General features: G+C 38.6%; 1 protein-coding gene across 1 annotated transcript in view; it reads left to right on the forward strand.

Annotated features, from left to right (window-relative positions):
- Window positions 1–12213, forward strand: part of LOC134814262 (high affinity cGMP-specific 3',5'-cyclic phosphodiesterase 9A-like) — a 49448-nt gene extending 37235 nt beyond the window's left edge. The window contains exons 6-16 of the mRNA XM_063822345.1: window positions 6015–6060; window positions 7363–7512; window positions 7737–7859; window positions 8040–8181; window positions 8408–8503; window positions 8739–8866; window positions 9056–9211; window positions 9445–9652; window positions 9867–10013; window positions 10222–10353; window positions 10599–12213. Of these exons, the coding sequence (XP_063678415.1) occupies window positions 6015–6060; window positions 7363–7512; window positions 7737–7859; window positions 8040–8181; window positions 8408–8503; window positions 8739–8866; window positions 9056–9211; window positions 9445–9652; window positions 9867–10013; window positions 10222–10353; window positions 10599–10676 (1406 nt within the window). The 3' untranslated portion in view covers window positions 10677–12213. The remainder of the gene's footprint in view (window positions 1–6014; window positions 6061–7362; window positions 7513–7736; window positions 7860–8039; window positions 8182–8407; window positions 8504–8738; window positions 8867–9055; window positions 9212–9444; window positions 9653–9866; window positions 10014–10221; window positions 10354–10598) is intronic.
- Window positions 12214–22522: the final 10309 nt, after the last annotated feature.

Consider the following 22522-nt stretch of genomic DNA (forward strand, 5'->3'; position numbering starts at 1 on the left):
CCCGTACTCGATCTTATGGGCCTTGGAAACTACCAGTACAGTCCCTACACAGCACTACTCAGTTAAATACAGAAGCAGTAACAGTACCAGTACCAGTACCTACCCAGCACTTACACAGTAATACAGAAAAACCCCCTACGTACAGTTCCAGTACCAGTACCAGTACCTACCCAGCACTTACACTATAAATACAGAGCACGTACCAGTATCTACACAGCACTTACACAGTAAATACAGAGCACGTACCAGTACCAGTACCAGTACCTACTCAGCACTTACACAGTAAATACAGAACACGTACCAGTTCCAGTACCAGTACCAGTACCTACCCAGCACTTACACTATAAATACAGAGCACGTACCAGTATCTACACAGCATTCACAGAAATACAGAAGCTAGTACCAGATACCAGTACCGTACTACTCAGCACTTACACAGTAAATACAGAGCACGTACCAGTACCAATACCAGTACCTACCCAGCACTTACACAGTAAATACAGAGCACGTACCAGTACCAGTACCAGTACCTACCCAGCACTTACACAGTAAATACAGAGCACGTACCAGTACAGTTACCCAGTACCTAACAGAGCACTTACACGTAAATACATTAGCACGTTTTCCTGTATACCAGTCCCGTACTACCCAGCACTTACACAGTAAATACAGAGCACGTACCAGTAACAGTGTACCCAGCACTTCACAGTAAATACAGAGCACGTACCAGTACCAATACCAGTACCTACTCAGCACTTACACAGTAAATACATAGCACGTACCAGTACCAGTACCAGTACCTACCCAGCACTTACACAGTAAATACAGAGCACGTACCAGTACCAGTACCTACACAGCACTTACTCAGTAGATACAGAGCACGTACCAGTACCAGTACCAGTACCTACCCAGCACTTACACAGTAAATACAGAGCACGTACCAGTACAGGGACAGTTTTCTGTACAGTAGACCACGTGTACTGTATTATCTAACACACATCTAGAACAACCAACTAAAATAATTCACATTCAGCAGAAACTTTTATTTAGTTAATAGTATAGTAGTTATAGTAGTTTAGTGATATAGTAGTAGTTATGTCTAAATGGGCAAGTTTTTTCAATTATATTTTTGCGCATTCCCACTTATTAGAATTGCACCCTACATAATATCATGAATTAAAAACACGTGTCACTGATGAGTACTGATAAAGTGATGACCGTCATCAGATGGTGTTATGTGTGTTTTCCTTATGAAGCACATTTGTGTGTAATCGATACTACCTGAGAAACATATTGTTGTTCACTTTTAGGACCTGCAATGCTGTTTATGCGAATATTGGCAGCACATTTGTTTGGGTCTGATAAAGACATTAGAGCTCATATCACATCGGGACAGATCCATTATCTTCTACTTTTGCTGACGTTATCAATCTATTATCTAGAGGCTTGTACCGACCAATATATAAATTTTACATAAAAATAAGTATCACTTTTAGTGAACGAACAAAGTATCCATTAGCAAGGATGTAATACTTCACTGACTTTTGTAGTAGTAGCAGTAGTAATGATAGTAAGAGATTGGCACTTTGTAAACTATTCCACTGAAATGTAAATAAAACATTAACGCCAATCAAAATTTCTGGACCTAAAATTGTCTGCCATCAACAAGGCTATTAAGGGGTTTGTGATTGCACTCTAGGAGATACCTACGTCAGAGCAATAACTACGTCACTACACTACGTCAGAGCAATAACTACGTCACTAGCTACACTACGTAGGAGCATAGTTTTGGGCTGGACACTTTGGCCTTTACAGTAGTTTGGCCCCAGATTATAAGCACAACTTGTTCTCCTTATTACTTAAAATCGCATGCCCGCTTAAATTAATAAATTAAATAACTTTCATTTAATATAGTAGTAGTAGTAGTAGTAGCATGAACTTGTGCCATGTTAACCCATTAGGGACGACGAGTTTTAAAGTTTGCCGATTTTGATGCCGGTTTAAACACTAGGTCACTTTACAGCAAAAATGAGATATCCAAAAACGCTAATCTGTGTCATCGTTTACTTTTAAAAGATTACAGCTATGGTCGCATACGACCCACTCGTCAGGGTCGCAAACGACCCCATCACGGTTTTTCGGCTATTACTTCTGGAAACAAAGACGGTAGGATTTAAAATAAAAACTGTAGCATAAGTTACAAAAAATATATGGTCCAATACTGTCTGACTCTAACTTTTCAAAATAGAGAATTTGGTCATAACGACCCACTCGGCTCACTTGCTTATTACACATTTGTCATGTAACTACTTGGAATTCAGCTAAAACATGACATTCATAGTGCAAACTCGCCTCTCAGCAAGTGATTTCTCATTAAACTGCGGAAAAATCGGTTAGATGGGTCATTAGCGACCCACCAGAGACCACAAATTGATTAATTAAATTAATGTTGTCAAAACTCATTAAAATATTAGTATAAAAAACATGTGATATCTTGGTCATTACTCCTGTTCCGTTGATTTAACTTTTAAAATCGATCAACTGGGTCAATAACGGGACCAACTCGGATGTTGAACCACGTCATTAATTATCAGGATCATGCTTTTCCACCATCAAGAAGACCACTTGTAGGTCTTATCCACGCAAACCACGGGTGGATGACCACTAGCCCTCTGAAGATCTGAAGTCTCAAGGTGATTGTGATAGGCACCAATCAAGACGAATAATGGACAGAATGGGATTGATAGGTAGGTGAGTTTATCAGCTGTTAGTACCACGACAGTAAGTGTCTGTGAGACAACAAACAACATGCCTTATTTTTCCCGATTCCCGATGTCCAAGAAGAAACTATACAACTGCTGGATTCAGATTTCAGATGGCTGCATTACTCATTTTCGCAGCTGCCTTTCTTTATTCTTAGGGGCCGTTCACATTGACATAATATTACGGAATCACTTAGTGGACCAATTTTTAGCCCCGCCCCCCGCCCTCACCACATAGCTATTATGTCAAAATTACATAGCGTAATCATTTGGAAAACCCCCCTCCCTCTCGGCCGATTACGTAATACCTTGGTTTCGTTTTGAAAGCTGCTTCGTTGTTGCGGGGTTGTTACCCACAACGAAGTAGTTGTCTGAGAGATGCAGGTGGTTGCAGCACCGCCCGCCAGATGGGGGGGGGGGGGGGGGGGGGGGGTTTTTCTTGTCCTTCTTCACAGAGCTGTAGATTTGCCATCTGATGCAGCAGTGGTTAGTTATTCTTGTCTTTCTAGGAATGTCAAACAGATTGGGCATGTTGGATTAGAATTATGCAATTTGACGCTCTTCTTTCAGTATTTACCCAAGGATACAGGATATTCTCGTAAACTTGTTCAGGGTTTTTCTTGAGTTACATGATTGATCAACCGTGGGACCTGGGTTCTCAAGCGGTGAGTTGTAGCAAGGTCGTTTTCCAAGATTCGGAATTGACGAAAGGTAACAGAATCTATTAAGCAAACAAACCAAACAGCATGGCTTTTACCTAGCAAGTTAGACACGAGGGCCGATATCCTTTTCTTTTGCCGACACGGCCACCGGTCCTTTCGGTACAGATTTCCCACGCACCATAGTTCTGGACGCAACTCCAGGCCTATGCAGTCGTTTGGTATTCTCGCAGCTCTTTGATGAGTGATGACTGCCCTTCAGTTGGCCTGGATCTCAGAAGGACTAGTTGTCAGCCACCGTGGGTTTGTGTGGAATTAGACTACGAGTGTCTTTCTTGATGGTGGATGGACAGCATGATACTGATAATTAATGAAGTGGTTTCAACTTCGAGTGGGTCGTTATTGCCCAGATGATCTCGATTTAAGAAGTTAAATCAACGTACAGGAGTATTAATGACCAAGATCATAATATGTTTTTATTAATATTTGTAAAAGTTTGACAAAATTATATTTAATTAATCAATTTGTGTCCTAGAGGGTCGCTAATGACCCATTTTAACGATTTTTCGCAGTTTATGATGATAATCACTGGCTTGAGAGGGCGACGATTTTGCACGTATGAAGTCATGTTTAGCTGAATTCAAGAAGTGACTGGACCAAATGTCAGTTAATAGCAATGTGTGCCGAGTGGCGTCGTTAATGACCCAAATTCTCTATTTTTGAAAAGTTAGAGTCAACAGTATTGACCATACGTTTTTTAACTTATGCTACAGTTTTTCTTTTATCCTAACGTCTTTGTCTTCAGGAAGTAATGGCCGGAAAAAACCGTGGATGGGCGTTTGCGACCCGGACGAGTGGGTCGTGCATGCGACCGCAGTAGTTTAAACAGCGTCTAGCTCGTTTGTGAACATTGATTATCACGGGTTTTCATTTGTGCAAGGAAAATCGTTGCCTGCAAACTATTTTGTTTTCAAAAAATATAAGCTTACATAAAGTTTTAATGTCCCAATCAAGCAAGAAGTTAAGTGAAATTATTTCCAATTTGACGGACTAATTGTCTTAATTATTTTATTGTTTGTGATTTAATTGGGTTCTCGACTGGAAGTCAATACTGTAGCCAATAAATGTGAGCATATGTGCCGGAAAGTTTCGTGGCGTTTAGTTTTTGGTATGTCTCTAGAGCCTCTAGAAAAGGTGGCGTCGTTTAAACGACCCTATCGTCCCTAATGGGTTAATGAAGATATGTATCCTTGTGTCCAGTGCCCCACCACACAAGGTACATGTCTAGACATGCAAGGTATGTGTAGACATGCAAGGTATGTCTAGATACTAGATACTACATACTAGGCAGCACAATTACATGTTAAGGTAAGCTGACCGGCAGGCAGGTGTACAGGAATGTAGAATATGCTCCCTATCAGTCACCTGATGTTAGGATATAAGTGAGCTACACGTGAGGTGTAAAGATGGGGATTTTTAAGTTTTCATAGTGTCTGGAAAACTGGCCAATATTTTAAGGGGAAATAGGTACAATGCTGACCGGCTATTAACCGGCTATTAGTCGGCTGTTACGGTAACAGCCCTCTAACCGCCCTTAACACAAGTAAGCGGCGTCTGTTAAGGGCTGTTACCATAACAGCCGGATAATAGCCGGTTATTAGCCGGTCGGCATGGTACCTATTCGCCGATACGGGAAGTTGCTAAAAGGGAGCATATTCTAATATAAATTCCTGAGTAGAAGTCTGGCCTCTTACAGATAATTTGCAGTTAATTTTACAGATAATTTGCAGTTAATTTTACAGATAATTTGTGGTTAATTTTACAGATAATTGGTGGTTAGTTTTGCATGCTGCTTAGAAGTATGCAGTCAACCACTCGCCTAACCCTTTATCAGTGGTAACTTATAACAATAAATGTATTAATAATCATAAGCAACATTGCTTTATTGTTTCCAGTATATAACATTGCATCATGCTGCACCAGTAAACTGATAACAGCTTGTGGTACTATACATGTCTAGAACATGCAAGATACTTGCTACTTCCAATTCCTGTATCTAGCTAATTCTGATGGATTAGATCCATCACGTACTGTAGATAGACTCTGAAAGTTCGGCAGATATTTTATATTATATATATAATATAACCCAGGATACATAAAATGAAGACTTGTTGTAACTTTGTATGATAAGCATTTAATATATTATATACGTGGAAGTAGTGTGCATGTAACCGTCTGCAGCTATAACAGTATGTGAGGCAGGTGGCAGGTAATAAGTCCACTAGTAATCAGGCGTGTAGTGAGCTAGTGATGTTCAAGAAGCGGAAAGGATTGAGAGAACTTGACAGTTAGATTACTTATTAATCTGAAGGTATACTAGGGGGAAGGAGGCGATGAGAAGTCTGGACAGATATTTAAACTTGATTAAATATGGCTAAATTTTGGTGCGGTCTGATCTACTCACATGGCGTTATCAGTATAGTTATCAGTATGGTTGTAGCATACTTCTGTGACAATTAACCAATTTATAAGGTAACTAATTAAGTAATTAGTTAATTAGTTCATAGCTGGTTGATCAATCTCTCTATTTCAGGTCTTACCCCAGAGATCAACGAGACACTGCTGTCCATTGAAAAGAGGTAATACATTTGTTTATTGAAATCTTTTAAATCAATCAATTATATACAAATTACACAATGGAATAAGCTACAAAATATTTGCAAGCTAGATTACTATGCAAAATGTACTTAAAATGCATGTAATCAAATGACTTGTGGGTCACCAAAACACAGATATCAAGTGCAGATGCAACTCCTGTACAGTGTACAAGCATGGGACCATCCAAAATCAGAATATACCCCCACAATTAATCAATACAATCAATACAAGTTAACCGCCAATAAAATAAATTACCAATCCAGTCAATTAACAATCAAATTACATGTATATGATATTTATGAATTATGAAAATAATGGAATGAGATGAGATGAAATGCAGCTAAAATTTTCAAGTTTAGTACCATGCAATGGCCACCAATCATACATCACGCATCGATCATACATCACCAATCATACATCACGCATAGTTAATGATAAATAAATTGATCACGTAACATTACTTTGCAACATGCACTTCATATAATTCGTACTTTTAAAAATATGTACCTGTTTTTATATTTTTATATGACTTTTAAATTGATTATCGAAATTTAAACCCGTCTTCAAATTTCCACTGCTTCGCCTCTTTTTTTCGGTAAAATCGCTACCTTCTGTAAACAACCACTGTGTTGTAAGAATGTGATTCCTTCTGTAAATATGTGTGTTCATTCGTCTCACGGCTCATGTAAGGCTTCAAATTAGACGACATTTCGCTTCACAATTCATCTGATTTATACGGTTCCTCTTTTTAGTTTTTACAAAGGCTTCTATTACATAAGATAAGAATTTTACTGCTCGAGATGAATTTGAATAGAAAGAGGACTAACAAGTTTTTGTTAGTTCTAAAATCGACAAATCATGGATTTCAGAGGTTAAATATAACCGAAAGCCAATCGCCAAATAGCTGTATCTTATTACACTGCCTTCATCAGATTAGTCTTCAGCGTTATTTTGGGACTGGCAGGTCTTTAGCGTCGAACAGATTGTTTTTGTGTTGCTAAGTAACCTTGTCCCTTTCCTCTTTTTATAACCGCACAAACAACATAATTATTGATTTTCTGCTATATTCCTAAAACTTACAAAATCAAACCCGTACTGACAACAAAAACCCAGAAACTCTTTTACGTAACGCGCAACGAATTTTAGATGCTCCGCACAACGGAACGTTTTGTAATCTCTGTAGAAATTAGCGTGCTCGCACGTTGACAGGCAAAGTGAAAATCCAATTTTATCCTCTGCTGCGCTTCTTCGACGTGTATCTTGCTCAGTCAATTCATTTTCAGGTTGTTGAATCTCGAGAAAAAGATAGTCCTGAACTCTGGCGACACCCCACCTGCGGTGTGGGATATGAGAGCTAAAGTGGAGAATCTTCGAGAAAAACTGGAAAGTGTGGAGCACATGAGCTGGCTGGGCCTCTACAAAGATATAGACGGGTATGTTACAATCCTTAAAGATACGTTAGCTTTTCGGGTATGTTAAAATCTCTCCGCTTTTAAGATGCAGTTTCTTTTCACATTGTATCTGTTATTTTATTTCTTTATGAAAATATGATCTAAATTTTGATGTTTTAAATTCGATAATTTTTGGGCATCGAAATTGTGAGTGAAATATCTCAGTTATTTAATGTTCTCACCATTTGAATTAACATATGTCTCAGAAAGAATACTAAAGGGAAGAACAGTCCCAACAACAATGGAATGGTTCACTGCTGTGGCACTAAAAAGACGAAGGAAAAGTATCTTTACAGTCAACAAGTATTCGAGAAATTCGAAAAACTACGGTTAGCCACATTCCTTTTCTAAAATCTACATTTTTTTGAAATCAATTGAAATTTGGAAAAAATCATGAGAATCAAACCACATCGTTAGTACAAAATACCTCTTGCAATATTCTTATTCCATCTTAGAATAAACCATGTAATTATGTAATTATGTAATTATTTAATTAAATGCACTTGTAGATCAGTAGATTTGACGGACGCTACAAGGGAACTCCTCAAAAAGCCCACATTTGACATATGGCAATGGGAAGACTCAGAGATGCTTTATTTACTGCAACAGATGTTTGTTGATTTAAAACTTGTTGAGAGGTTGTACATTGAGGTAATTACTGACTCTGGAATTTATTTCGTCAAATTATTATTACAGTTTATTACAGCCTCGGAATTTGTGATTTTTGAAAGAATGTTACGTACGTACGGACTATAATTAATGTACTTTTTGTAGTACAGGAAGAACCGTAATATGCCGCATAAGTCAGTGTGGTGGAAAACCTTTTAACAAAAATGGATTAATAAATAATTCAAATATTTAAGAGTTATTATTTCAGCTGCCGATGTTGCAAGCGTTCCTGTTTCAAGTTCATCTCAGTTATAATTACACACCATATCACAACTTCCGGCACTGCTTCTGTGTTACTCAAATGGTTTGTTAACTTCCATTTTAATTACTTTTCATTTGGTTTTATAGTTTGAAATGTATTACCTGAATCTGAGGTAGTGTATTGAACACAATATAAAGCTGCACTAAATCCACCAATTATATGTAACGATATGGACATCACTAATTATAATCAATCTAACTAAAAATTTTGCAATTTTGTACAAATTATGTAATGGTCCGCTAATTATGTTATTATCTAATCACATAATTACTCACAGATGTACGGTTTAATCTGGTTGTGTAATTTGCAAGAAAAGTTGGACGATATAGAAATGTTGATACTTCTGGTGGCGGCTATTTGCCATGATCTGGATCATCCTGGATACAATAATGCTTACCAGGTAAAATAGCTACATATTCATTTTACATAGTTACATATTCATTTTACATTGTTACATATTCAGTAATAAATATATTCATTTGGACCTAAACCAGACATGCTAAATTTTGAATATATAATGTGAATTTTCCAACATTTGAATCGGAAGACACGTAAATATATAAATCAAATTAACAAACCTAATGTCAGGTGAACGCGAAAGACCGAGTTAGCGCTGCGATATAACGACATTTCACCCCTGGAAAACCACCACGCAGCCGTAGCTTTTGAGATCCTCACCTGTGATACCAGCAACGTGATTAAACATCTTACTCCGACTCAGCACAAACAGTTCAGATCAGGAATGATAAAGTTAGTCTTATTAATCTCATAATCTGTACTTATCATGTGTGCGGCTAATTGAATGAATTGAAGAATTAAGAAGGAAATATTCACGAAATTGATTCTTAATATTGACTTCATGAAACTTGAAGTTCGATAGGCTCGTTTCGTTGAAAACACTTATCAAAGTATAGGTGTTAAAAGAGCCAGCCAGTAGACTAATTAACTAATTAACTAATTAACTAATTGACTAATTATTTCAGATGTATCCTAGCTACAGATATGGCTCGACATAACGAAATAGTAACCTCCTTCAAAGGCCTCAATGGTTGCTATGACAACGACAACGCCGACCACAGGTTACTTATGATGATGATATTCCTGAAGGTTTCCGATATTTCAAATGAGGCTCGCCCAATGGATGTGTCTGAGCCGTGGGTGGAGTGTCTTCTTCAGGAGTTCTTCATGCAGGTAATCCTTTTCAGTTTCCCTTTCGTCCATTTTCTGTTTCTTTCAACACTTTCACAAATGATTCCACTTTCTCTTTCATCTTCAGTCTTTAATTTAATTTTCACTTTTGTATTATTGGGAATGTTTCATTCAGACGTAGTCTACGTTTCAAATAAGCAATAGAAAAGGCAGATATCTTTAGTGAAATAACAATAACAACACTGCAATCAAACAGTCAGACGCAGAGAAGCTGGAAGGACTGCCCGTGGCACCGTTTATGGACAGAGAGAAAGTAACCAAACCATCGGCTCAAGTTGGGTTCATCAAGTTTGTTCTTATCCCCCTGTACGAGGCAGTTGCAGCCATGTTCGAGGAGATCAGAGTGAGTAAAACATTAGTAACATTATTTGGGTCGTTGCCAAGGTTGTTAGTCTGAGGGTTAGTGAAGTGAGAACGTGTTAAATGACTCTTTCTCCCCCGAATATTTAATCCAATTTTCGAATAAATTAATCAAGTCATTAGTATGAGATATTAAGACTTATATTATTAACATTGTAAGATATAAAGGCTTTATTAAAAACATGTTCCAGGAGCCTATATTGGCGCCGGTAGTGCGCGCTCTGGACTACTACAGTGAAATGAACAGGAAGTTTGAGCAGGACAAGGAGGCCGTGAAACTAAAGCAGGACGGACGCAGGATATCCTCCACTATCGATCCAAAGGTTTATACCCTTTAAGATTACTGACAATTAACTTATTATTTATTTAATATATAATAGATTTAAAGTAAAAATAACACTAACTGAAATTCGAGTCCACCCGAAACCATCCAAAAATCCTCTGTTCCTGATCGTTGACAGTGACTTTCTCAATCATGATGCTATTTTTATCTGTTTGTGTTTTTTATTGGCTGTTGCCTCTCCCAATGTCCCATCTAAAGGTAGAATATTTAAATCCTTTTTATCAGGTTGAACTTAAGAGAGTATCAGTATCACGGAAAACATCAGAAGTGAGATCTCCGGACGATCTTTCCTCTTCCAGCTAGCAGTAACCATGGCAACCACAGCTACCACTCTTAGTTACCATGAATACCGATGCTGTCATGATAACGATTCACTGATTATTTCGTATTTCGTCAAATAATTTGAGCGAATTTGAGGTAGAAACAAGAGATCCATTATATCAATAAACCTATTGGAGACAAGAAGATTAATTAATTAATCAATTAATTATTGATTATGGTGATTTTATCCACTGGACCTACTGACAGATATTCTTAACATTCTCCCTTCAGTTAAGGGACTTGAAAGCTATATCAGGGCAGTATCCAAGAAGCCCGACCAGTTATAGTCCGCATACCAACTACTTATGACATGATGGTTAGCAGATCATATGTCCGCTAACCAGTCATGATATGTGAACGACCCCTTACGGCCTGACCATCGTGTCATGAGTGGTCCGCGGACTAAGTCGTGTTTCTCGGATACTGCTCATATGATCCCAGTGAGGTATGACCTAGAACTTGCTGGAATGCTCCCACGTGATATCTTATCAGTTGTACGACATTTAACATTTATTACGTAAGAGAAGGTTACTTAAATTGCTGAAAGTGCATTTAGTATAACTTCAGGGTGTTCCAAGTTTCGTATTTAAAATTTAATTGTTTGATTATACATCCTCGTTTGTTATTTTTAACGACAACTATATCCTGTGATCCAATATTAAGAGACTCGTTGCTCTGCAAGCTTCCTTCTAATTGGAAATTTAACGGTATTTAACTTGAGTAAGGATAGAATCTTATTAAAATGAAGAATAATTAACATGATTAAGTAACTTAGCATTGAGTTGTTGAATAAGGATAGAATCTTATTAGGTAACTTTGAAGTAGCATCGAATTGTTGTTCAATCCTAGCAAAATTTATAGTTTGATTTTGATTTCCCGTAACTGTAGTCTTAGTATTGTAAAAAGTGCGACTTGAGTTGTTTTTACATTGTTATTGTTAATGTTATAGTATAATAGTTTCCTGTGTAACTACTAGTGACCTGTTATGAAATATTATTACTTTGTTTTATCACTGTATTTACCTGAATATTCCGGAACATTCATTCGGAGAATTTAGCATCGGGGATAAAGTCAGACTATTTAAGAGACTACGATATTGCATAGACTATAGTGTTTTCAAATAAAATTGGCCTTAATTTGCGGTTGATTTGCACACTACAATTGTGAGTGCATTTTAAAATTGCCTTAGGGTATAGTGTGGTGGCAACTTCTCTTATACGAAAATAGATTTGAGTATAAATGTATATTAGAAGACATTGTATTGACAAAGTGGTGCCTCCCAAATTTCAACCATTTGGTGGTGAGGTTTGCAGGTTTGCTCTAATTTAAATAATTATAGGTAGATTCGATGATCATTGCGTAAGGGAACAAACAACTGTGACAGTTTTGAAATCGTAAATTGATCATTTTCTTATTGTAAATAGCTTGTAACTACATAGTATAATAGTACATTGAAATCTGTATCTCGGTTAGGATACGTTTGAATATTCATTTGATCTTATCTTAATAACTCAATAAATTATGTTGTGTTTTCATTGTATTAAAAGAAATAGAAGAATCGACGTTGAGCAATAGTCGTTGGTTTTTAATGACACAAATAGCGGAACTGTAAATCACCGGTCCAGTAACAAATATGATTTAACATAGAGTTCTTGCGATCCTTCAAATCTAAAATCTAAATACACATCTAGATGGATGGTAGTACTAGTTGTAGTTGAATTCTGGTTTTCGAAAGCTTCAGTTCTTCAGGAATAATTTGTTGAGGAAACATTATTTCCATGTGTTCTTGAGAAGTTGCTTGATGATGTTTTTATATAGCTTGTCACAAAATTCACACAAACTATATCGCCTGTTTGTCAGTGTCCAATATTATGTTCCTCCTACCAAAGTATGTACCATCAGCCCGGTGAGCTTGAGTTCATAATTATTTGAGAATATATGTGAACCTATAATTTGTCTGACCATAGCTTAGGGGCCATCTAACTAGGACGTCCGCCAAAATCGCAGATTTTCAGACCACCCCCCTCCCCCTGTCCGGGTGTGTCCGAATTTTCAAAACCACCCCCTCCCCCGGACGTCCGGATTTCCAGCTACTTTTAAGAGTATAAATAAAACCAACTCAAATTCATTGTTTATAAAAAGTATAGTTACTTAAAATAGACAATAATAAATTTAGTGTCGAACAAGTTCAAAGTTTAGCACAGTTACATTTAAATACATTTAAGTACTCGTTCAAAATACAGGGATCTTCATCTAAACTTACAGAGTAATTATATGTATTATTATTCGTGTCAAAGAGTTGAAATAAATGGGACTTTTTCGTTAAATCTGCCAAAATTTCCGGACGTCCGGATTTTCAGAAACCACCCCCTCCCCCTGTCCGGATTTGTCCGAAATTCCAAAACCACCCCCCTCCCTATTTGCCGGACGTCCTAAGTAGATGGCCCCTTAGTAAGGTACATACTATATAATATTCCGGGGTATATCACCGCCCACTGGGCACCGGTAATATACCTACATTTTAATATACTTAAATATGGTCAGCCCCCCCCCCACATGCATCTATAGACACGATAGCCCGGACACCTGTAGCTACAGGGCTCAAATAAGACTGCACGTGGAAATAAGATAACACGTGCATATTACGCGTTTTGTAATCGAAGTTTAAGTAGTCGCATTAATGGCGTGATTACAGATTATAAGATTATTTATAAGATTATTCCTTATATCATAGAATACTATACCGTATACTGTAACCGTTTTACGTTTTAGCTTGAACGTGGCTTTATAATATCCACTGACTGTATATTTTGTATTGTAACAATATAAGCAACAGCTTTAAACATTCTAACGCATACTTAAAATTCAGCTAGGTTGAGAAACGCACACTTACCATCGATTATATCATTGGATCATGAGCTGACTGCACCATGGGTATAAGAGTGGAGTGTAGTGATGTAAAGAGAGCTCAGTGATCTAGAAGCTCTCACGTTAAAGGATGTTGAGGTTATACGTCCAGTACAGGACAGCTAAGTACAGGGCGCTAATCGTCCATTACTATTACCTCTTGTTTAGCACCCACACACTTGTTTACCTACTCATGCTTGTGTTTACATCACCTTTATATAACCCTACCCCCGCCAGCCCGCCTTATATAATCTTACCCCTTGAACAACCCCTTGCTTTACACAGTGTGATACGTGGCTGGTTTGTTCTCTTACAGGGTGTTTACTGTTTAGTGGGGGTGGGTGAAATGTTGTGTTATTGAACGGTTTGATCTGTTGATACTTCACCTGAATATTTTAAGTGAGGAAACCCTGTGTGTGTGTGATGTGTGTGTATGGGTCATGTGTGTGTTCATTTCCGTTTTCAGTGCACGTGGCCAAGAATTATTTATTATTAGTAAGAAGCGGGAAGAAAGTTTCAAATCGGGTAGAGTGTATGCTGCACATTGTGAAACTATTTCTTAAATCGCTTCAATCTTTTGCGAGCGGATTTGTCAAGGTTAGATTTGTGAAGAGGCTTGTATTCTATATTGCAGTTAGTCCACTTTTTAATCCAGAGTATTGACATTATCATCAATGCGGCCGGCCGAATAATAATAAATGAGTAACTTACTTCAAATAAAAGGAACACTCACTGTGATCAGAAACGGTTTATTGGGGCTCAGTTCTCGTGAAATTGGAACAGTTTGGTTACTCAGACGAATTTGGTCTGCAATTTTTGTACAGGTTCCAGCCGTCTGCCGTAGTAATTATACTTCCAGCAGTCCAGCTGCTGTAATTTCTTTGAAATTCATCATCTAACTAAAGTTAAACGTTATTGCCTAAACAATAAACAACATTCTGAATGTCTTCAAGTTCAAATTGTGTACACTGAAATTATATTCTTACTCCTTCAAAAGGTTTACATAAAACAAGTTAAACAGACAATATTATTAAAGCAAGCTTCTAGTTTTGGGATAGCCTGTAGCAGGCAACGCCCGATACTAATGCTTTTTCAGACCTATACACAAGTGCTTAGTGCATGTAAGTAGGTAAATATATCATGCTAGGCATGTGGCACCCATTACGGTAACCATCCATTGAAGTTTTTGCTTTTCGCTGTACTACATTACACAGCTCAATGGAATACATTTAACAGTAGTTAATCAGTAGCAGTAGCTGATCAGCTACTGATCAGTACCTGCAGGTCAGTAGCAATATCAACTTTAAGAGTGCACTTTCGTCACACTCCTGTTAAAGTTTATTTGGTAATGGTATAATAGGTATATATAGAAGACCTTATACTCTTATATATAAGAGTATAGATGTGGATACTGGTGGGGAGGTGAAACACATTTGTTTACTTTAATAGTAAGCACATGTTCAGCGGGTTGAGGAGGTGAAACACATTTGTTTACATTTTTAGGGTAAGCACATGTTCAGCGGGTTGAAGAGATGATACACATTTTGTATTATAGAAGGCTTGTAACACTTGTAACGCTTTCTTGTTACCCCCCTTTGAAGGCCCCGAATCATTTTCTGAACGAAAGCTCAAAAATAACCGAGAAATCGACCTTCTTATTAACTCATTTTGATGACTGTTTCTGACCTAAAATTGCACGAAAAATCGATTTAGCTAGGTTTCAGAACCTATAAACACTTCCTTATCCCTCAAAATTGATGTTTTATAGTTGATACGAGCAACAAGCAACATATGTTTTGATCCTTCGGTTCTACTCATACCTAGGCAGTTAAGCTGAACCCGACAGATCGAGGCAATCCTCACCTTAACTGATCAAACTGGTACTAACACAATTTTCAGATATAAATGTTCTTTGCGATACGTTTATTGCAGCTTTGCAACTTGAGTGAAGACCAGAGTACGAAAACACACAGCAGGTAAGCAACTCACTTTTGGTGACTGTTCCTCACGAACATTCTGATCCTGTAACAATTTAGTATACGGCAGCTTAGAAGTGAAACCCACTTATTGTAGTACCAACTATAGTCATACGAGACTAAGGAATAATATACATAAATAAGTTACATAATAAATTACCATATATAACAAACATATGATCAGGGAGATCGTCTCCTTAACAAATCGAACAGGTACTATCACAATTTCCAGAGCAGGTACTATTACAATTTCCAGAGCGTAATTTTCACAATTTCCAGAGCATAACAAAGTCAAAAGAAATCCAACTCAGCTCGACAGAACTCATTCTGGCAGCTTCGTACATGGATATAAATGGGCCGGTACCGCCACAAGAAACATCTCCTCTAGCAAAATACGCAAATGATAACAACATCCCGCTCATTATAGGGTCGGACACCAATTCCCACCACACCCTTTGGGGGAACAAGGCATGCAATAAAAGGGGAGAGGAGCTTCTTGACTTTCTCTCCTCCCTAGGGCTGTCATGTGCCAACAAAGGATCATCCCCAACCTTCCTCAACTCTCGAGGCCACAACTCAATTATCGATCTCACAATAACAAACCAGTTGGGAGGAGATCTCATTAGTAACTGGCATGTTAGTGACCTTTACTCCAACTCTGACCATCGCTATATTATGTTCGATATAACTACAGGGCCAAAGAAGGAACCCAAACAGATCCGACTAGTCAAAAACACTGACTGGGACAGATTTGATGAGATCCTATCGAATAACCCCAACCTTAACAACACACAAATCAACACTACGACTGAAATTGATCACAAAATAGACATAATCAATACTGCACTAAAGGAAGCCTTCGAGGAGGCATGCCCCATTACTTACATCTCAAGTTCCGTCCGCAAACCCCCCTGGCTAACTCAAGAAGTAGAGGAAGCACAGAGGGGAATAAGACAAAAACTGATTACTGCCCGCAAAAAGAAGACTGATGCCCTGTGGCTCGCTCTTAGAGAGAGCAACAAACAATACAACAGACTTATAACCAACTCCCAGCGTAATGCCTGGAGAACTTTTTGTCAGGAAACAGAGTCTGTTAAGGAATCCGGAAGGATGAATAAGATTCTGAAATCCTGTAACGACAACAAACATACACTAGAAGCCGTTTACAAACCAAACGGAGACATCACCAAAAATGCAGAGGAGACATTGGAGGTCATGACACGAACCCACTTCAAGGATAGTGTCACTGATCCGCCAGTGCCTCCACCTGGTCCTCTACCAATCACCACCACCTTACTCAATACCATCTACAGCCCAGACAGAATCGAGGAGGCTCTTAAATCCTTCGATCCGTTGAAAGCTGCTGGACCCGACACCCTCAAACCTATCATCATACAGAAAGCTTGGACACACATCAAAGACATCACCAGAACCATTATGACAAAAAATCATGAAACCCAACACATTCCAACTTTGTGGAAAGAATCCCTTGGAATCTTTCTCCCAAAGCCTGGAAAAACTGACTACAACCAACCAAAGTCATTTCGCACTATCACCCTTTCTCCAGTGATGTTAAAACTACAGGAGAAGGTGATACTGTGGCATATGCAACACGACCTTAATATCGCTAAAGACATCAACAAACGACAATTTGGCTTTAAGAAAGGATGTTCAACCGAAGCAGCCCTTCATAAAGTTACTCACACCATCGAGCGCAGGATAGCTAAGAAGGGATATGTCCTAGGCGTCTTTCTAGATATAGAGGGAGCTTTTGATAATGTCTCTTTCAAGGCTATTTCTGACGCTATCAAGACCACGAAAGTGGATCTGGCCACAGCACAATGGATTATCAACATGGTAACTAACAGATTCATCACATTAAATCATAAGGATAAGTCGACAAGGGTTCGGATCCGGAGAGGGTGCCCTCAAGGTGGCATCCTTTCCCCTTTCCTCTGGAACCTGGTAGTCGATGATCTCCTGGCCTACACCGCGAGAGACATACCAGGTTATCTGCAAGCTTTTGCGGACGATCTGCTCTCTCTAGCGGAGGGGAATGATTTAGACATCATCTGGAACAGAACACGCAAAACCATCAACACAATAGAAAAATGGTGCCAAACCAAAGATCTATCCATAAGCGCACTCAAAACACAAATAGTCATGTTTACCTGGAATAAGAAATGGACACTAAGACCTGTGGTGGTGGGTAACACCACCATAGGTCTATCCAAATCTGCCAAATTCCTAGGAGTGACCCTCGACAGCAAGCTCAATTTCAATGAACATATCACCAATACCACCAAAAAAGCTACGGCATCCCTTATGCAATGTAGAAGAGCTGTCGGCCCCACTTGGGGTATGAGCCCTAAAACATGCAAATGGATGTACACCGCTGTCATCAGACCTATTCTATCATACTGCTGTAGTATATGGATTAGAGCAACCCAAACAGACACCAACGCGAGGAAGTTCAAACGAGTTCAGGCATTGGCATTGAGAATGATGTCTGGTGCCATGCCTAGTACTCCCTTCATCGCACTGAACCACCTCACTAACACTCCAGATATCATACTTTTCCTGAGAGGTGAAGCAGCAAAGGGCACAGCCAGGCTTCAAGCTTATGGAAGCCTAACCCTCGAAACTATCGCCCCCAGAAAAGGTACCATCACAACTCACACCACTATCAACAAACAATTCATGGTAGATCTCAACATACCACCCAAAGCAGAGAGAGACCTATCTATACCAACCATGATGCTTGAACGACGCTTCACGGTCACCACTCCTGGAGCTGACAACATTGGTTATAGAGGCTCACTCCAAAACACCATCGACAACATCCCCAGTGAAACCATCACCTGCTACACAGACGGGTCACGCACAGACTCAGGTAGCGGGGCTGGTTATATTATCACCACAGACAACAACAACACTACACTAGATGAAAGATCATTCAAGCTTCCCGATTATTGCACCGTTTATCAAACAGAACTCACTGCCATCATCGAAGCTTGTAAATATCTATCAACTTATACAAACACACACATCATCATATGGTCAGACAGTCTCTCCTCTATTCAAGCCATATCCTCACCTTCAACGAGGAGTAGGACTACTAGAGACTGTTACGACACCCTCAATACACTCGGATCCACTAACACCTTAGAGATCAGATGGATAGCTGCACACATTGGATTGTGGGGTAATGAAAAAGCAGACGAGCTGGCCAAAAATGGTACAACCAGTGAATCCACTTTGAATTGCCCAATTCCACAATCTTACATCAAACGCCTGATCAACGACAAAGTCACAAAACTTAATCAAGAATCATGGATTACTGATGGTCCCAGACACACTAAACTGACACTTGGAAATAAAAACATCAACATCATCAAAAATCTCAACACTACACTCAGTAACAACAGACAAAATTATAGAACTGCAGTGCACCTCATCACGGGACATTGTGGCCTCAACAAACACCTACACACCATTCGCAAATCAGACACAAGTGCTTGTCCTAAATGCGGCGACGAAGAGGAGACTGTCTCACACTTTCTCGGACAGTGCCCGGCTATTGCCCAAATAAGAGGTCAATATTTCCGGGACTACTACCTCTCTGTCAATGACATATTCGACAACCAACACATCTCCACCATTGTCAACTTTACAAACCACACTAAACGCTTAGTGGTGCCAGAGGAGTTGGACCAGACAGGTGTAACATAGCGACTACTTTAACGCCGTCTTATTTCGCCTCTCTCTTCCACACTCAACCACCACTTAAGCGTTTATCTATGACACACCCCACAACACTTACCATCATCCTTGATTACACATCTTGATTCCACTGGCATCCTCCCACAGGACTGCCATACCCCAGAGGTAGGCAAAGCATTCATATGCTATCCTCTCGTGGGCCAACCAGGCCCAGCCTCTCTAAAAAAAAAAAAAAAAAAAAAAAAAAAAAAGTCAAAAGAAACACAACGAAGGTATGTTACCAACACCACAATATAACAATTATACTAACAACTGAATTAAATTTATTCTGACGACGGGCAGCCCTGATGTGCTCCGTCATCCTCAACGAGCGACCACTTGTAATAGAGGTGTTATGTCATGTGACACCGATCCGTCCAATCACAAACAGGACGAGTCAGCAGATCGATATCGTGTGTTTACTTTTCATATCTTTATTTGACCCTCTGTTCACATTGTTATCTCTACCACATCTCGGCTCTCATGGATATATGCATTATTCCTTTGCTTCCAGTTGCTCAGTTGGTGTAAACTTAAAGCACAGTTCATCATTTGGATCTCACTCAGTTCACAATCGCGACCTCATATTAGAGTAAATGTTTTTAATAATACGCAATTGGACAACTAAACCGAAACATGCTATAACTAAACAATGTTAATGTTCCGTTCCTGATTGAACAGTTAGCATCACAGTCAGTTGGAGGAGCGACCAACACACTATCAAGATCGGTTGTTTATCTTAAACCCCCCGCCCCCCAACAGTTTGTATTGTACGTGGGCAATGGGCACGGTTATATAAGTACAACAATCACACTATTTCAAGTTCACGACGTAATCATGGCGTGTTTACCGCGGTGCAGATATTGCACGCGGACCTTGCCGAGCCGAGATGTGGTAGAGATAACAATGTGAACAGAGGGTCAAATAAAGATAAGAAAAGTAAACACACGATATCGATCTGCTGACTCGTCCTGTTTGTGATTGGACGGATCGGTGTCACATGACATAACACCTCTATTACAAGTGGTCGCTCGTTGAGGATGACGGAGCACATCAGGGCTGCCCGTCGTCAGAATAAATTTAATTCAGTTGTTAGTATAATTGTTATATTGTGGTGTTGGTAACCTACCTTCGTTGTGTTTCTTTTGACTTTTTTATCATGCTGTGCTCTGGAAATTGTGATAGTACCTGTCCGATTTGTTAAGGAGACGATCTCCCTAGCTGTTCATATGTTGCAGGATCAGAATGTTCGTGAGGAACAGTCACCAAAAGTGAGTTGCTTACCTGCTGTGTGTTTTCGTACTCTGGTCTTCACTCAAGTTGCAAAGCTGCAATAAACGTATCGCAAAGAACATTTATATCTGAAAATTGTGTTAGTACCAGTTTGATCAGTTAAGGTGCGGATTGCCTCGATCTGTCGGGTTCAGCTTAACTGCCTAGGTCATGAGTAGAACCGAAGGATCAAAACATATGTTGCTTGTTGCTCGTATCAACTATAAAACATCAATTTTGAGGGATAAGGAAGTGTTTATAGGTTCTGAAACCTAGCTAAATCGATTTTTCGTGCAATTTTAGGTCAGAAACAGTCATCAAAATGAGTTAATAAGAAGGTCGATTTCTCGGTTATTTTTGAGCTTTCGTTCAGAAAATGATTCGGGGCCTTCAAAGGGGGGTAACAAGAAAGCGTTACAAGTGTTACAAGCCTTCTATAATACAAAATGTGTATCATCTCTTCAACCCGCTGAACATGTGCTTACCCTAAAAATGTAAACAAATGTGTTTCACCTCCTCAACCCGCTGAACATGTGCTTACTATTGAAGTAAACAAATGTGTTTCACCTCCCCACCAGTATCCACATCTATAAGGTCTTCTATTCGGACTTACAATCTGTATGTAAAAGCTATATATTATATAGCAATAACCGTATGCTATGATTGGTTTTTCATGGCTTTGTTTGAGTCATGATAGCATTGAATGCAGCCATGATGCTTCTTTATTCTTAATATTAAATTATAAGTATTAAGTAAGTTGTTTATTTGAGACTATCATTGTAAACTTATCACCTTCTCGGAGCCAGAGAACAAAGTTCTGTAGGTCCTAAACTACAGAACTTTGCTATGCCGAACTATTATTTGTCATTGTTATCTCTGTTCCTTCATATTATTTAATGCATCATTGACAATTATAACCCCTACATATGGCTAATATACGACCACTGGACGCCTAACATACGGCTAAGATAAGAATTAGTTATTTGTTCACAGAATAAAGCTAGCAGCTACATTAGGTCTAATTATGCCACAAAACAACAGTTCTCCTGCATACAAGGTCGATCTGTAATTAAGCAACTAAAAGACCCTTGTATAATTAAAATTATAGTGGCACTGTTGCCGATCTAAAATATTTGAAACATTTTTGGCACTTTGAAATTGACATAATATATCGATATATGAAGATCATATAATGCATTGTGCATCGTTTCCGGTGTATACTTTTTATAATTTTATATTTGCAATTTAAGAGTAATATGCTGATTTCTATGGAATTATTTAAAAAATTTGCTTGTTCAATTTGCGTCAATTTATAATCTCGTCTGATAATTACTATTTCGTCGTCTAAGAAATGAAATTGTAATTCAAGTTACTTATAATTAGCACATGAGCAGCACGAGTCTCACGACCTTCCCAACCCATTATAATGACTTGGGAAGATCATGCATTATTATCTCAGGATATATTATACGTTATCAATCATATTCAACCGGAATTGATTGTTGTGTGCTTCTTTTGATTCTGATTTCTGAAAGTATAAAATATTTGGTTCTCGTTAGAACAGATTTTCGTGTCGTGTAGCAAACATCGTACAGGTATTTGGCCTTCAGATTAGTTACAACTTATATTAATGAGTTGCACTTATTAATATTTGATAACTATAACCATTAGTAATACAAAAGATTTATCCGGGATTACCTCCGTGCTTTCCTCTACTGTTACATTAATGAGTTGTGATGGCAAGGGGTGACACCACCGATCAGCGTGGATACAAAAATCAGCAGATCGCACGGAATTAAATGATCCTTGCTTCATGAGTATCATGGTTTGGGAATTAGGTGGCATTGAAAGATTCACCTCAAGTAACTAGCTAGCACTTATCATCAGCAATCAGCATACTACTTGATAATA

This window comes from Bolinopsis microptera, chromosome 4 (genome assembly GCF_026151205.1).
Source record: "Bolinopsis microptera isolate Bmic1 chromosome 4, MBARI_Bmic_1.0, whole genome shotgun sequence".
Taxonomy (NCBI): domain Eukaryota; kingdom Metazoa; phylum Ctenophora; class Tentaculata; order Lobata; family Bolinopsidae; genus Bolinopsis; species Bolinopsis microptera.